General features: G+C 38.3%; 1 protein-coding gene across 7 annotated transcripts in view; it reads right to left on the bottom strand.

Moving 5' to 3' along the window:
- The window catches only part of FGD4 (FYVE, RhoGEF and PH domain containing 4), a 145943-nt gene that overhangs the window by 33853 nt on the left and 96032 nt on the right, over window positions 1–16058 (bottom strand). For all 7 annotated transcript variants that reach the window (XR_009156161.1, XM_058191571.1, XM_058191572.1 and 4 more), the window contains exons 4-6: window positions 11647–12124; window positions 7062–7151; window positions 772–917 (exon numbers count right to left, since the gene is read on the bottom strand). Coding sequence is in view for 6 of the 7 variants with exons in the window: in XM_058191571.1 (XP_058047554.1) it covers window positions 772–917; window positions 7062–7151; window positions 11647–12124 (714 nt within the window). In the remaining variant the exon portion in view is untranslated. The remainder of the gene's footprint in view (window positions 1–771; window positions 918–7061; window positions 7152–11646; window positions 12125–16058) is intronic.

Consider the following 16058-nt stretch of genomic DNA (forward strand, 5'->3'; position numbering starts at 1 on the left):
ACAAAAGAAAGAACAGCTATTAAATACATTAAGATGCACATAACTCCATGTCATAATAGCTACTCATTAAAATCAAGACTTCCTTTTTTTAAAAAATGGTTCACTGCAGCACAATGCTGAAATCGAAAATAGGTGTGTGTTTTTAAAAAAAAGAAAATTCAATTCACAGCTTGACCAAGTATATTTCTTTTAACATATTTAAACAAACATCCAGTTCATGATGTAGAAGTTTTTTTTTTAATTTGCATTTATATCCCGCCCTTCTCCGAAGACTCAGGGCGGCTTACACTATGTTAGCAATAGTCTTCATCCTATTTGTATATTTATATACAAAGTCAACTTATTGCCCCCAACAATCTGGGTCCTCATTTTACCTACCTTATAAAGGATGGAAGGCTGAGTCAACCTTGGGCCTCCTGGTGGGACTAGAACCTGCAGTAATTGCAGGCAGCTGCTGTTAATAACAGACCAGTCTGTAATACCAGTCTGAGCCACAGAGGCCCTGTAAAAAAGTTGATCTTTTTTATTCTACAAATACAGATTGATCTCACCTGCTCCAATATTGCAATCCATATATTTTGGATATCTGCACATATGGGGGGACAAGTTTTAAGGCAAAGGGATATTACATTTCCAGGGGTTTTTTCCCCACAAAGAATCTTTAAGGATCTCAATTACACAAAGTTAAATGCTTCTTTGGGCAGGGCTGGGGGGGATGATGTCGAGGTTATTTTTCAAACTGCCCTTCAACAATTTTGCAACCATGCTTACCATTCCTGCATTCTTTTCTCAAGCTCAGGTAGCAAGAACTGACTATGGAACTGATTTATGGATGAAATATTGGAAAATATTTTATTAACGACTTCAGCTGGAAATGATCCCCGGTTAGCTTCATCCATTAGTTTGCAATAAAAGACCTGCAAAGAATGGAAGATAAGAATTACGCATAAATGCATTCCTGCTTCCCTCACGTTAGCACAAGATAAAAAGTCTCTGGTGTTTATTGGTATATCGGGTAATCCATAATAATGTTTTAACAATCCCCTGTTGTTATAACCTCTCATTTGTTTTAATGAGGTAATACAGAGCTACCTATTCTTGCCCTTCAAAACGGTTTCTTTGCAAAAAGCAAGGCTGTGCAGTGCAAAGGCATGAATGGATTCCAGAAGTAAGGGGGGCACCCATGTTGCACTCCTGTGTACTTTCTTAAAGTACCTGCATCCCCTCACAGAAAAAGTTGCTGATAGATACCATATTCACATCTCCAAAGAGCCTTTTTCCGCCTGTGAATCCAAAGCACCACACTGTGAAATGACCTTCAGACGTGTCAGTCTTTATTCTAGGAAAGCTGTGCAATCTTCTGAGCCAGCAGATTTTTGATGTATGTGCTGCTTTCCTCCCCTCCCCCATTCCTTCCCTCACATTTGCTGCCCGTTTAAGTCAAAATATTCACTCCCATGTTACACCAATAAGCCATCACATCGCATCTTTTTTGTATTCCATTTTTACTGCACAGAAAAAGATTGATATGACAACCTTCACTTACTCGTTTCTTCTTTATTTGATTTATATACCTGCCCATTTTAAACAGTTCTGAGGGCCTAAAATGGTTTAGGTTTTAGGAGGTTAGACTAGACGATCTCCAAGGTCCCTTCCAACTCTTTCATTTTGTATTCTAAATGTATAATGATTTACTGAGTGCCACGTTGCGATGAAATGTATGCCTTAGGGCAGGGGTCTGCAAACTTGGCTCTTTTAAGACTTGTGGACTTCAACTCTCAGAGTTCCTCAGCCAGCTTTGCTGAGGAACTCTGGGAGTTGAAGTTGAAGTCCACAAGTCTTAAAAGAGCCAAGTTTGCAGACCCCTGCCTTAGGGTCTCTTATCGCAGGAGTGTCAAACCTGATCACATTGCAGTTTGTGTCATGACATGTCAGGCCGTATCGTGACATATCAGGATTTTTTTTTGCCTTTGCAGAGCTGGGGTGGCCTGATATATCTGGCCTGCGGGCCGCCAGTTTGACAGGCCTGCCTTATTGTTTCCTTCATCAGACCACAAGACTTGACGGTAGTTAGTCTTGCTATGAGCGTGCTAAAAGTAGTTAATCTAACTACAAAACAAGAGCAACAAGCTTTATCTGGATTTGGAGGCTAAATAATTAAAATCTTAGCAACAATACAAAACGGGTTTGTCTTCTTTTAGGATTTGTTTGTGGGGGTAAATGTGTAACTTTAGGGCTCCCTTATAGTCTCTCATTCAACATTAATTCTGTTAATTTTTCAACGACATAGTCTACTACAAACTGACGCTTGTGACCAAACTATAATGGAAGAGGAAGTTTTTTAATGAAATAAAATGAATTCCACTTCTCAAATAGTTGTCTTTAAAAAAAAAAACACTAACCAATTAAAATCCCAAGCACACTTGAATTCAAACATATTTTTCTGGCAGGGGAAGAAGTTATTTTTGTATTTGTCTAACTCAGGAGAAACATGGAATGGAATGTGCAACCTCAAGATTCATTCTTATGTAAACTATATATATATATATATATATATATATATATATATATATATATATATATATATATATATATATATATATATATATATATATATATATATATATATATATATATATATATATATATATATATATATATATATATATATATATATATATATATATATATTTACCAATATTGAGTACAAAGTTATAAATCTGGGTCCTGGTCAGTGTACATTTGCGGACCCCATGGCCATGCATCGGAACATAATTAATGTTGCTAGTTTCTGGCAACATGTTTAATTTATACACATATTTTAATCTTGTATTTTCTACCTTAAATTTTATGTCAAATAGTATGCCTTGTTTTAACTGTGATGCTTCTGACACGAATAAACAAACAATTGAGGTCTAATAAACCAACAGATTTGCAATTAGGAAACTGATTTCAGTGATGTAAAATTTCCTTTTTAGTAGTCCATTTAGATTCCTGGTGATTTTATGGGCACATCTATCTGGTTTTCCTAGAATCAATACAGAAGTGATTTGCTACTGCTGCCTTCTGGGTTTTTGGTTTTTTTTTAAACTTCCCTGTCTAGCCTAAAGCTCAAGGATTTGCTAGTAGTTTTCCATCCACATATAGCCAGGTCCACCCAAGATTAGGTTTTTAAGATGAGCCAAAGTCAACTGGGTGTTGCCACACAGCTGCTCAATATTATGTTTTGGAATTTTGGAGAATGTAATATAAAATTTATAGCTCTTTTTAAAGGGCAAAATGTAGCAACACAGAGTAACTTGCTCACGTGCCTCAATATTTTTTAACATGGCTTGCAGTTGCCATTTGCTTACACATTCTCTATAAAAGACAAAATATACGGCTTAGTTTAGGGAAAATGTAAAAAAAATCACAAGCAAACTTCAGGGTTCTCTTCAACAATTTCAAAGAGGTAAAACTGGCATGTTAGGGCTAACTCAGAGAATCTCCCAAATCTAGCACTTCTACGGCAGGGGTCTCCAACCTTGGCAAGTTTAAGCCTGGAGGACTTCAACTCCCAGAATTCCCCAGAATTATGCAGCTTGAAGAAGACTTCATTAAACTATCCTTGGCTAAGAGCAAGCAAAGAAGCAATTGAAGAGAAAGACAGGTGAGTAAGAGTAGCTGGAGAAAATCAGCAAAAGGTGTCAGAAATTTGAAATGAGAGTATCAGTCAAAGATAAAAAGTTTTTGACAGGACTTGGAGAATGAAGGATTAGGCAAAAGACAAAAAATTTTAATGGAAAATGCAGGAATATGAGAAAATGACAGATGAGCTATATGGGATAAGATCGATGGGCATCCTGAAACAAGGATAGAAAGGTGGGACTTCTAACTACAAAAAAAAGAAAAAGAAAAAAAAAACAGAATTCAGCCTGAAGCATAGGGACAAAGAGGAATCCTGCATTATCCATGAGTTGTTAATGAAAAGATAAGGCAGGTTCAATATTGCAAATGAACTGAACTTGCCAGTCAAATACTCAATTTAAAAGTTTCTAATATGGTACTCTTTTAATTTTCAATAGCAATAGCACTTAGACTTATATACAGCATTCTCTAAGTGGTTTACAAATATCACTATATTTACCCAAAAAATCTGGGTCTTCATTTTACTAACACCTCAGAATGATGGAAGGCTGAGTCAACATTGAACTGGTCAGGATTGAACTCACTTGACTGTGGGCAAAGTTAGCCTGAAATACTGCATTCTAATCACTGCAGCACCAGGGCTCTTAATTAAGTACCTGCTTGCTTTTATAATCATGTTATTTTGTTATTAATTTGTTCTGTTTCTTTGGCTGCCCACTCTCAACCTTGTGCATCACTTCATAACAAAGCAGCTCCTTATTAAACTGAAAGGAATTGCATGCATTAGTGCAGCCAACAGCTACAGTAAGAAGACAGTAGTCAAAATAAACCACTAGAAATTTAAAGGTAATAAGAGATGTCTAATTTCTATTCCAAAACTGGCAAGGATGCAGTGCTTCTTATATTTCAAGTCAGAGAGAAAAATACAAATCTAGCTAGCTAGCTAGATTAAAAAAAAAGATTATGTTCAAAACTCAATTTATGATCTAATGACCCAGAAAGGGGGAAATAATTATGCAAAGAATGAAGGTGAGAAGGCAATCCAAAAGACAGATTTCCACGATGAAAAATGTTCAGATACAGTATTGGGTTACTGAGAAAAGTTATACTGTAAACAAAAAGAACAGGCTAGTGAATCAGGAGAGCAAAATCAACGCTCGTGGGCTGTGTGACATTTAAATTTTTTGGACTGTGGAATTTAAATGGAACTTTATTCCGAAGGGATATGAGTAATTCCTAACTATTTTGTAGTTAGTCATACTTTCAACTGGGAGATGAACGTGGATTTTCCCTTTCTTAGTTGCAAAATTAAATGGGTCTCATGATTATTAGGAGCGACCAACTACCCATAGGGTGGCATTTGACAAAGGGAGAAAATGGACCCCATTTCTGAGAGAGAGAGAAATGCGACAGTGGAGGAAATATCTAATCATAATCACTCAGATAACTCTTCCCTTTCCGATAGAGAAAGAATGGCACAGGAAGCTGTACTCGAAAACATTAATTCCCCATCTATGGTCTACGAGGATAGATGATTTTATAAATTTACAAATATACATGACCCACATCTTGGGAAATCATTATATATTGTCCAATATCTTGGCAGTAATTTCAGTATAAAAGGCTTCAGTGGCTCAGTGGCTAAGAAGCTGAACTTGTTGATCGAAAGGTCGGCAGTTCGGTGGTTCGAACCCCTAGTGCCGCCTAATGGGATGAGCTCCCGTTACTTGTCCCAGCTTCTGTCAACCTAGCAGTTCAAAAGCATGTAAAAAATGCAAGTAGAAAAATAGGGACCACTTTTGGTGGGAATGTAACAGCGTTCCGTGCGCCTTTGGCATTTAGTCATGCTGGCCACATGACCACAGAGACGTCTTCGGACAGTGCTGGTTCTTTGGCTTTGAAACGGAGATGAGCACTGCCCCCTAGAGTCAGGAACGACTAGCACATATGTGCGAGGGGAACCTTTACCTTTATCTTTAATTTCAGTATCTCACGATTTGGCCATTTCATCAGTTTCCACTAAAAACGAATTACTATTTAAAATAGGAGACCTGCAAATTCCATTGGCAGGGCAGGTTTGACATAATGCTCATAATGACATAAAGATCATCTGGCGGCCGTCTCCAGGAGAGCTTTTTACCAGGTGCGCTTGGTCCGCCAGTTGCGCCCCTTCCTTGACCGGGATGCCTTATGCATGGTCACTCACGCTCTTGTCACCTCCCGTTTGGATTATTGCAATGCTCTCTACATGGGGCTACCCTTGAAGTGCACCCGGAGGCTTCAGTTAGTTCAGAATGCAGCTGCACGGGTGATTGAGGGAGCCACACGTTGCTCCCATGTAACACCGCTCCTGCGCAGACTGCACTGGCTACCTGTGGTCTTTCGGGTGCGCTTTAAGGTTTTGGTTACCACCTTTAAAGCGCTCCATGGCTTAGGGCCCGGGTACTTACGGGACCGCCTGCTGTTACCTTACGCCTCCCACCGACCCGTACGCTCACACAGAGAGGGTCTTCTCAGGGTGCCGTCCGCCAAGCAATGTCGGCTGGCGGCCCCCAGGGGAAGGGCCTTCTCTGTTGGAGCTCCTACCCTCTGGAACGAACTTCCCCCTGGCTTGCGTCAACTACCTGACCTTCGGACCTTTTGCCGTGAGCTGAAAACGCATTTATTTATTCAAGCGGGACTGGCCTAAATTTTTTAATCCTAAATAATTTTAATTGGGTTATTTATGAATTTTAGGGTTTTAAATTTGATTGTTTTAAATACCGGCCATTTATGGAATATGTTTATTTTAAGTCTTTGTTTTAATTGTATATTGTACTGTTTTATAATTTGGCTGTGCACCGCCCTGAGTCCTTCGGGAGAAGGGCGGTATAAAAATCTAAATAAATAAAATAAATAAAATAATGCTTGCAGTGCTATTTTACTGACTTTGGAGTTGCGTGCTGATCTTCAAAAGCTACTGATAATAAAGTAATAATCTAGGATTATTACATTAAAGGAAAAGAAAATACTGGTAGAAGATAATACATTTATGAAGATAAGGTGGAAGAACGAAATGATTGTGGAATGCATAGCATATTTCAAAGAGTGATATGTAGATGTTTGGGTATTGTTTGAAAAAATAAACATAATATGCTTTAGTTTTAATCCAAGCTAATTTCAAAACGGATTCAGATAAAAAGCTTTTCTGTACATGATTTATTTCATACATAACTCTAAGACTAGGTTTTTCACCGTATTACGGATTAGCATTGCATGTGACTCAAGCAAAAGAATATCTTCTTATATAGAATTGAAACATTTCTTCACAACACACTCAATCCAACAGAGGATCAGAAGGAGTTAACCCATTCCTGACTGGTGGTCCCACCTTACTGGAGAATTAAAACATTTCTTCACAACACAAAAAATAAGGAGGTGGCAAAAATGCTTACCTGATCCAAGAGAGCAAGTCTGCTCACATAAGCTCTTTCAGTGTGCAAAAGCTCATTTGCAATTTTGTAACATTTTTCTTCATTTGTTTCCTGGAAATGCAAGCAATTTTATATTTAGAAGAAAGCTTTAAAAATGTAATTCCTACATTTTTTTTTCAATCAATTACTGTGTTTATCAAGAATGTTTTTTTTTCCAGAACTGAACTCAACTGAGCACAGAAAGCTATATGAAAAATCAGAATGGCACACAAAAAGTTCCAGGTCTATCTTATAGTGAGAAATATAAAATGACAAAAGGAGCTATTTTTTTTAAAAAAAGTAAGCATAAATGCTTTTTAATGTGGCCTAGGGGTTTTGGTACTGTCCATGGGGTTTTCATAGCAAAGAATGAACTTCGAACTTTGAACTCTGGTGCTGGAGAAGACTCCTGTGAGTCCCTTGGACTGCAAGGCGATCAAACCGGTCAGTCCTAGAGGAGATCAACCCTGACTGCACTTTAGAAGGCCAGATCCTGAAGATGAAACTTAAATACTTTGGCCACCTAATGAGAAGGAAGGACTCACTGGAAAAGAGCCTAATGCTGGGAAAGATTGAGGGCAAAAGAAGAACGGGACGGCAGAGAACGCAGTGGCTGGATGGAGTCACTGAAGCAGTAGACGTGAGCTTAAATGGACTCCAGAGGATGATAGAGGAGAGGAAGGCCTGGAGGAACATTGTCCATGGGGTCACGATGGGTTGGACACAACTTCATGACTAAAGACAACAAAGGGGCTTTGGGGGGCTAATATTAACATTGGAAGTACTAACTAATGGTATCAATTTATTCAACAAAAATTTACTATTTTGCTTGCTTGTTTTTTCCATTTCAGACAAACTCACAAGAGGCATTTCTATCAACTATGACCACTTAGTATCAATGTTTAATTCTAATATTGGAGCTTAAGTAATATCTGACATCACTGCATGAAAGCTTTATCCATTTCTTAATTTCCCAGATGGTTTTGACTATTGTAACTTTTTCTTAAATATATAACCTCAAATTGTAATATGTGAAGTGGTATCTTTGGGACTTGTCAATAAGATTTTATATGTATAAGGATATGATGGTTGTTCTGATCAGACCTGGAGCCACCATTTTTGATAGCATCTGAGCCAACTTTGCAGTAACTGGCCAACAGTAATTTATATATTAAAAACACATACACATAGTCTTCAATTTACAACTCACAACCACAGAATTTCCAGCAAGGCGGTTGTTAAGTGAGTTGTGTCCAATTTTATAAGCTTTTTATTGGTTGTTAAGCAAATCATCAAAGTTGTTTAATGAATCACATGATCATTAAGCAAATCCAGTTTCCTCCATTTACTTTGCTTGTCAGAAGCTGGCTGGGAATGTGTAATGAAAGGTTGCTTTGAGCAGGAGACTTATATAATAGGAAATAAGTTAACGAACAGCTCCTGTATCCATTATTCTATTATACCTTATTTTCCATCTAAAAGTCTTTACACAAATTATGCCAGCAAAGAAAATCTTTTGTTACAAATGCAATCAAATTCCCTTAAACAACTTTGTCTAGGACAGTACACATTTTGTGTTATACTGCAAATACATGAAGCGAATAGTTTACTCTAAAGCTGGTATTGGTCATATTCGACAAAACATGCAGACTGAAGTATTATACGCCCATATTCTTTCCAAAGCAGAACTTCACCCAGTACAAATTGAAAACTTTATTTGAACTGCATGCAAATAGGAATGTACTCAAGAATGCTGGCTAGGATTAAAAACTGGGATCCAACCCTAATTCTAAATTCCACGAAGGCAAACCATATCCAATTGCTTCTAAATTACAGCTGAAATCAGGATGGAATTCACAAATTCTTTGCTTTGTTTGTTGCATTGCAGATTGGACTATTTTTATGAGGTTGAGTATTTTTTCCAATTTTCTGACTTCTTCTTACATGTCTTTTCTATTTTATATCTACTTTGATGAAGCTATTTTTTCAAGTTGGGTTCATTCCCACATGAAACACTTATTTCTAGCCTAAATATGCCTGCCATTATGGCAGAACCATGGAATGAATTGTGAAAAAACATCTCTCATAGGACATGGTACAAGTACTGTAGTCCTTGACTTACAATCACAATTGAACCCAAAATGTATGTTGTTAAATGAGACATTTATTACGTGAGTTTTGTCCTATTTTATGAGTTTTCTTCCACATTTGTTAAGTAAACCACTGCAGTTGTGAAGTTATAACAAGGTTGTTAAATCTGAATCTGGTTTTCCCCATTGACTTTGCTTGTCAAAAGTTCACAAAGGGTGATCACATGAGCCTGGGACACTGCAGCCGTCATAAATATGAACCAAGCATCCATATACAAATCACATGACCACGGGATGCTGCAACTGTCTTAAGTGTGAAAAATGGTCATAAGTCATTTTTTTCAGTGCCATTGTAACTTCAAATGATCACTAAGTGAACTGTTGTAAGTCAAGGACTACCTTATTAATTGCCATCAAAGGATATATGCTGTAACATTAACTCAGGGATTCAGAGTATGAGATCAGACTAAGCAGATACCTTTCATCACCTTCTCTAGATATCTACCCCCAGTTTGTTATATATCATTGTATCAGCACCCAGTAATTGCTTTTTCTTGGATATTATTATCAAATAATAATTAATTTATTTGGTCCACTTCTTGTGTTAGTTTGCACTTAGCATTAGGCACCCATATTAATACCTTCAGAATGGCAAAAGAACCATTCTGGCCATTTAGAGAAATCAGGAGAGGTTTTTAAATTGAGCAAGAATTCCCTCTCCAATTGAGAAGGGAGCTTCAGAACAAACTCCCCCAGGATTACTCCTTAACAGCTGCTTTCTTATCTAGATTAAGGGTGATACCAAGTGTATCATTCCTCCCAGTTTCACAGGAAGGGCTCCTTAGTCCAGAGCACTTCCCCTGTTGAACAGAAAGTGTACTCCTACGCAGACAGAGAAACAAATGGGCAATTTGACACAGCTATCATCTTTCCTCCAAACCCTCAGAGCCATTCTCACAAAAATCCACAATTTTATTGACCGCAGCCACTGTGGAGCCAGAGATGAATAGAATAGAATAGAATAGAATAGAATAGAATAGAATAGAATAGAATAGAATAGAATAGAATAGAATAGAATTTATTGGCCAAGTGTGATTGGACACACAAGGAATTTGTTTTGATGCATTTGTGTGATTGGACACACAAGGAATTTGTTTTGGTGCATTTGATGACATTTGTTCCCTCCAGCTCACCTACAACAGAAGAGAATAATTGCCTCTGGCCAATCTGTACTGCATCCTGGATTTGACTTGCTTGTGTGTCTATTCACAAGGAAAGAAAAGGAGATCAACAGAGAGGCGGGCACTGGGGAGAGCCTTAGCCAATGGGATGCTGCCTGGTTCAAAGGGGGAGGAGTTCAGTATTTTGAAAAATTTTAAATTGGTGACCCATGAAGATGTCATTACAGAGGTATGGTAATAGAATAGAATAGAATAGATAGAATATAATTTTTTATTGGCCAAGTGTGATTGGACACACAAGGAATTTGTCTTGGTGCATATGCTCTCAGCGTACATAAAAGCAAAGATACGTTCGTCAAGAATCATAACATACAACACTTAACGATAGTCATAGGGTACAAATAAGCAATCAGGAAACAATATCAATATAAATCGTAAGGATACAAGCAACAAAGTTACCGTCTTACAGTCATAAGTGGAAGGAGACAGTTGGTGGGAACAATGAGAAGATCCATGAAAAGAATGATCCAGGAGCAGCCCCCCCGTCTGGAAAGGCCCAAATACCTAGACTTACATCATGAAATACAGGCAGCCCTCACTTACTGACTGCAACTGGGAAAGATAACTGTTGCTAACCAGCATGGTCATTAAGTGAAATGTCATGTGACTGCACCGACTTATAAATAGTTCCAGCTGCAGTCATTAAGGAAACACCATGGTTTGTTAAACGCAATATCAAGTGACCATAACTTCCAATCTCCTGCTGGTTTTTCTGCTGAGTTTTTCTTGTCGGAAGCTGACTGTGAAGTATCGCAAATTTTATTTTACTTTTATTTATTTATAAAATTTATTGGCCGCTCATCTTACCTCAGGATAACTCTTATAATTATAAAAAATAAAACTGTACAAAATAAATAAATAAAAAATAAAATAAAATAAAAATAAACCACGGGAGGCTGTAACTGTCATAAATGTGTGTCAACTGTCAAGTGCTCAAATCAGAATCATGTGACTGTCGGATGCCACTTCAAAAACCAGTTGTAAGTCTCTCTTTTCAGCACCACTACAAATCTGAACTCTGAACTAGTGGCTGGTAGAACAGGATTATTGGTAAAGGAAAGGCTCACCATTTCAAAAGGCTCTCCAATCTAATGCAACCTAATAAAAAGTCATATCAAATTTCTACAAGTCAAAGAATATGTGGTACCCGTACCAAAACAATTCTCGGGACAATCAAAAGCTTCTTTACAAAATGTTGTGTGTAAATCACTTTTCTACATAATCCAGACCTCTTACCTTTGTCTCCGTGTTAGGGTCTCGCTGATTGCTTTGCTCAACCCGCTTCTCTTCCTTATTGGCAATCATCTCTCCAGCTTCTTTTACAGATGGGAATGAATTCGCACCTGGAACCCAGGGATGGCTCTTGATCTTCTGCCCCTTGCAAGCTGCTGTGGTTGGCGATGAGTCCGTGCTAGTGTTTCCTCTTTCTCCATTTACCAAACTGCTATCAACTGCATCACAGTCATTTTGAACGTTTCTGCAGGCACGGTGGGCAGACCACTTATCTTGGCAGTCCCACTGATTCTGTGCTATTATGCCATTGGCTGTGTGAGTCTGTATATCCTGAGACCAATCTCTACTGTTTCCCTGCTCGTGTAGGGGATGCTGGATGAGGAATTTTGGCTGAGGTGATGGCACCGGTCCATACTTTCCTTGAGGTTTACCAACATTTAAAACAGAAGGGTCTTTCTTCAGCTCATTGGAAAAGGATGCGCTAAAAAGAATAAAACACAGAAACTCAATCCTGATCTGTAAACATAGATGAAAAAAACTAAAACAATATACTAATCAAGGAACCATCCAGGAAAAAAACCACACCTCTCCAAAAACTGACAGAGCAAGCTACTGTATATAAAACAGGGAGCAATTCCATACTCACTTGCACTGATGAAGTTACCTAGTTAGGTAATGAAACACCTGCAAGCAAACAACCAAGCTCAGAGAGCACCAAGGACTCCAGAGTATAAAAAGCAACTGTGAGACAGAGATTCACTCACAACAATAATCTTATTAAAGATTAATAAGGAGGCGAGGACTGAGATTGTTGATTAGATTGAAGTGAGGAAAGCCTGGCTTTGTGTTTACTTGTAGGCCTGGCCTTCTTCGCAAGTTATCCATCTGTATATCTATCTATCTATCTATCTATCTATCTATCTATCTATCTATCTATCTATCTATCTATCTATCTATCTATCTATCTATCCCTCCCTCCCTCCCTCCCTCCCTCCCTCCATATATACATACATTCATACTCCCATTTTTGCTGGAGATTGGAGAAAGGGTTGAGACTCTGCTATTATTAATGAAACAGGTCTGGCTTGGATCTTCTGGCTACTCTATTCTTCCTGCTCTATAAAACTGGCTACTTTTTAATACTGAAAAATTTTCTTGATGTAAGCAGCAAAAAAAAAAAGAAATCTATAGAAAACAACCTATCAGAAGCATATCCTAAGTTAAATGTTTTTTTTGCAGGTAGAAGTTCTGAACACTTGAAGATATTTATAGCCTCAAAGAAAGGCTTCCTGTGTCAGGAACAGCTGGTGTTGTGCTACCTGCCCTTTGGAATGAGATTCCCCCCTGAAATGGTGTGGCTTCTATCGTATTGACATTCCAGTGGTGGGTTGCTACCGGTTTGCCCTGCATTGGGCAAACGGGTAGCAGCAGCGATGGGAGGAGGCTCTGCCCAGCTGCCGGATGCTTCTACGCATGCAAACGCCCTCAAGCGAACTGGTAGTGACAGTTTTGAAACCCGCCCCTGTGACATTCCACAAGGCCTTGGGGACCTGTTTGTACTCCCAAGGCCTGGGGTGAAAACCAATGGGGTCCCTTGTTAGGTGTGTTTTTATTTTTGTTTTTCTGCTTGTTTAATGTGCTCAGATTCCATATTATTTTTGTTTCTTATTGATTTTTATGTTATTGTTTGTGCATAGCCTAGAGCAGGGGTAGTCAACCTTTTTATACCTACCGCCCACTTTTGTATCTCTGTTAGTAGTAAAATTTTCTAACTGCCCACCGGTTCCACAGTAATGCACCGTGTATCGTCTATGCATGCCTCTCGCGCATCATGGATTGGGTTTGGGGGGCGCCGGCTACCAGCTCTGCTTGTCTGTTACAGCTGGGTGGTGTGGGGGGAGATGCGCGAGCTATTCTGGGATGAAGCTCTTTTGTTTGCGGTTGCACTATTTCACTTACATAACATGAACTAAACTTATGCACGGGCGATACAAATAGTATATTTTCAGAAATTTAAACTGTCACAGGGAATTTTATGAAAACTTAATGAAAATGTTTTTAAATAATGCTATGAAATTTTTTTAAAAAGTCAAATTAAAAAAAAGGAAAGTGCTTCAGTATCGGACAAAACCCCTGTTGCCCACCATGAAAGCTGGAACACCCACTAGTGGGCGGTAGAGACCAGACTGACTACCACTGGCCTAGAGTCAGTCAATGTCAGACAGTGTCCAAAATGGAATTAAGTAATAATCAAAAGAGCCTAAGCAGCTGAAGATGTGATGAGGATGATGAGAATGATGATGAGCATGATGTTGATGACGACGACACTGATGGGGATGACGAGAAAGAGAGGGACAAAAAGCAAGAAAGAGGGTATGCAGGATTTATCTGTAGTGGAAGCCAAGAAAAATGAATGAAAGTCTTCAATGGGTCAAATGGCAGGAAGAGACGCTGCCATTTGAGGATGAGAAGGAGGTATAATAAAAACATGGTGAAAGTAGTTAGTGCTCAGACTATGGTAGCAAGGGATTTTTATCATAGTGGCTTGTTTCTTTTTAGCTCTTTGTTATTCTTAAATATTCCCCAGAAACGCTTTTCAGTATGTGCCTTATGATCATTTTCTTGGGGGGGAAATAAAGTACAACCTGGAAAAGGGGCAAATCTGATAGCGATTTGTATAGCTAACACATTTTAAACTGTTCGTTTATAACTTTGCTTTACAAAGGAAATTCAAGAGAAAAACAAAATAAATAAATAAATGAAATAATTCTAAAGGACAGCTTTTTGAAATAAAGGACTGTCCTTTACAATATAGGAGAAATAACCACTGAAATTATAATAGATAATTATTATAATTATAATTATTATAAACACCATGCTGGACCCAAAAGAAAAGATATTATTTGTTAGTCCTATGTTAAGAACCTTAGCTTCAAATCTCTTGACAAAGTATTATGCAGAGGGAGGTGGGTTTGCTTGTGCACGTGCAGGGATTAAAAGAAAGAAATCTATCCCCTTCTTTGGCTGTTCTCCAAAGCACCTGAGGGTAGAATAAGAAGCAATGGGTGGAAACTGATCAAGGAAAGAAGCAACTTAGAACTAAGGAGAAATTTCCTGACAGTTAGAACAATTAATAAGTGGAACGACTTGCCTGCAGAAGTTGTGAATGCTCCAACACTGGGAATTTTAAAGAAAATGTTAGATAACCATCTGTCTGAGATGGTGTAGGGTTTCCTGCCTGGGCAGGGGGTTGGACTAGAAGGCCTCCAAGGTCCCTTCCAACTCTGTTGTTGTTGTTGTTGTGTCAAATGTTTTCTTCTTTGTGAGAAGAAGATGTGATGCTTTTAACCACGCACCAATTCATGGGACTCAAATATTCCAAGATCATACCACTGACTTTGACATGAAGTTGCCAGACTAAAGTGGCACAATTTTCTGGCCTTTGTCCCCAGCAGATTAAAGAAAACCGAAAGGTTAATCTTCGTGTACGTTCAGAGGTGGTATTCAGCAGGTTCTGATCAGTTCTGGAGAACCGGTAGCAGAGGTTTTGAGTAGTTTGGAGAACCGATAAATACCACCTCTGACTGGCCCCACTCCCATCTATTCTCTGCTTCCTGAATCCCAGTTGACTTTGCAGTAACCTTCCTCTGGAGTGGGGTGAGAATGGAGATTTTAGAACATCCTTCCCCTGCTACACCCACCAAGCCATGTCACGCCCACCAAGCCACACCCACAGAACCGGTAGTAAAAAAAAATTGAATCCCACCAATGTACATTTAATAGAAAGGCAGAAGTATAAAGATGGGATAGATTCATATTGAAACTAGGTGGGGGAAAGGTCTCGTTCTCTCTTCTGTGAAACAGATTGCTTGTAGAAGAAAATAGGGGAGCCCTCTGTAGATTAGTTTGTTCTCTCGATCAAAACAACTTTATTACTCTAATAAATCAAATACACGAACATATTTTTTTCTTAAAAATACTGTTGTCATTCCCACCCACAGACCAATCAACAATTGCTTTTCTAAGGAGAGGTATAATATTTGCTCCTCTAAGTTCTTTGCAGTAATTTTCCAAACCTGCCCTCCCCAAATTTTTGGAAAGCATCAGGCAACAACTAAATGGCAAATTTATGCAGATTCTTGTTCCAGTCAATAAACAGTTCCATCACCATAACAAATAGCATAAACGGTGAAACAAAAAGTCTAATAATTGCATTCCTTTTACATAGAAAAGGATGCAATCTGGGTATTTTATTTCTACTTTTTGATACATCTCAAGATGTACACACATATGTACATACCCTCTGCCTATTAAAAAAAATACTAATATTGATCTTAAATGAAGCTATTCAGTTCGCATACTACTGGCGCTAATTTTATTCGTTTTAATTCTTTTCCCAACATAATATTCTTTAT

The sequence above is a fragment of the Ahaetulla prasina genome, chromosome 7 (assembly GCF_028640845.1).
Source record: "Ahaetulla prasina isolate Xishuangbanna chromosome 7, ASM2864084v1, whole genome shotgun sequence".
In the NCBI taxonomy this organism is placed as follows: Eukaryota; Metazoa; Chordata; class Lepidosauria; order Squamata; family Colubridae; genus Ahaetulla; species Ahaetulla prasina.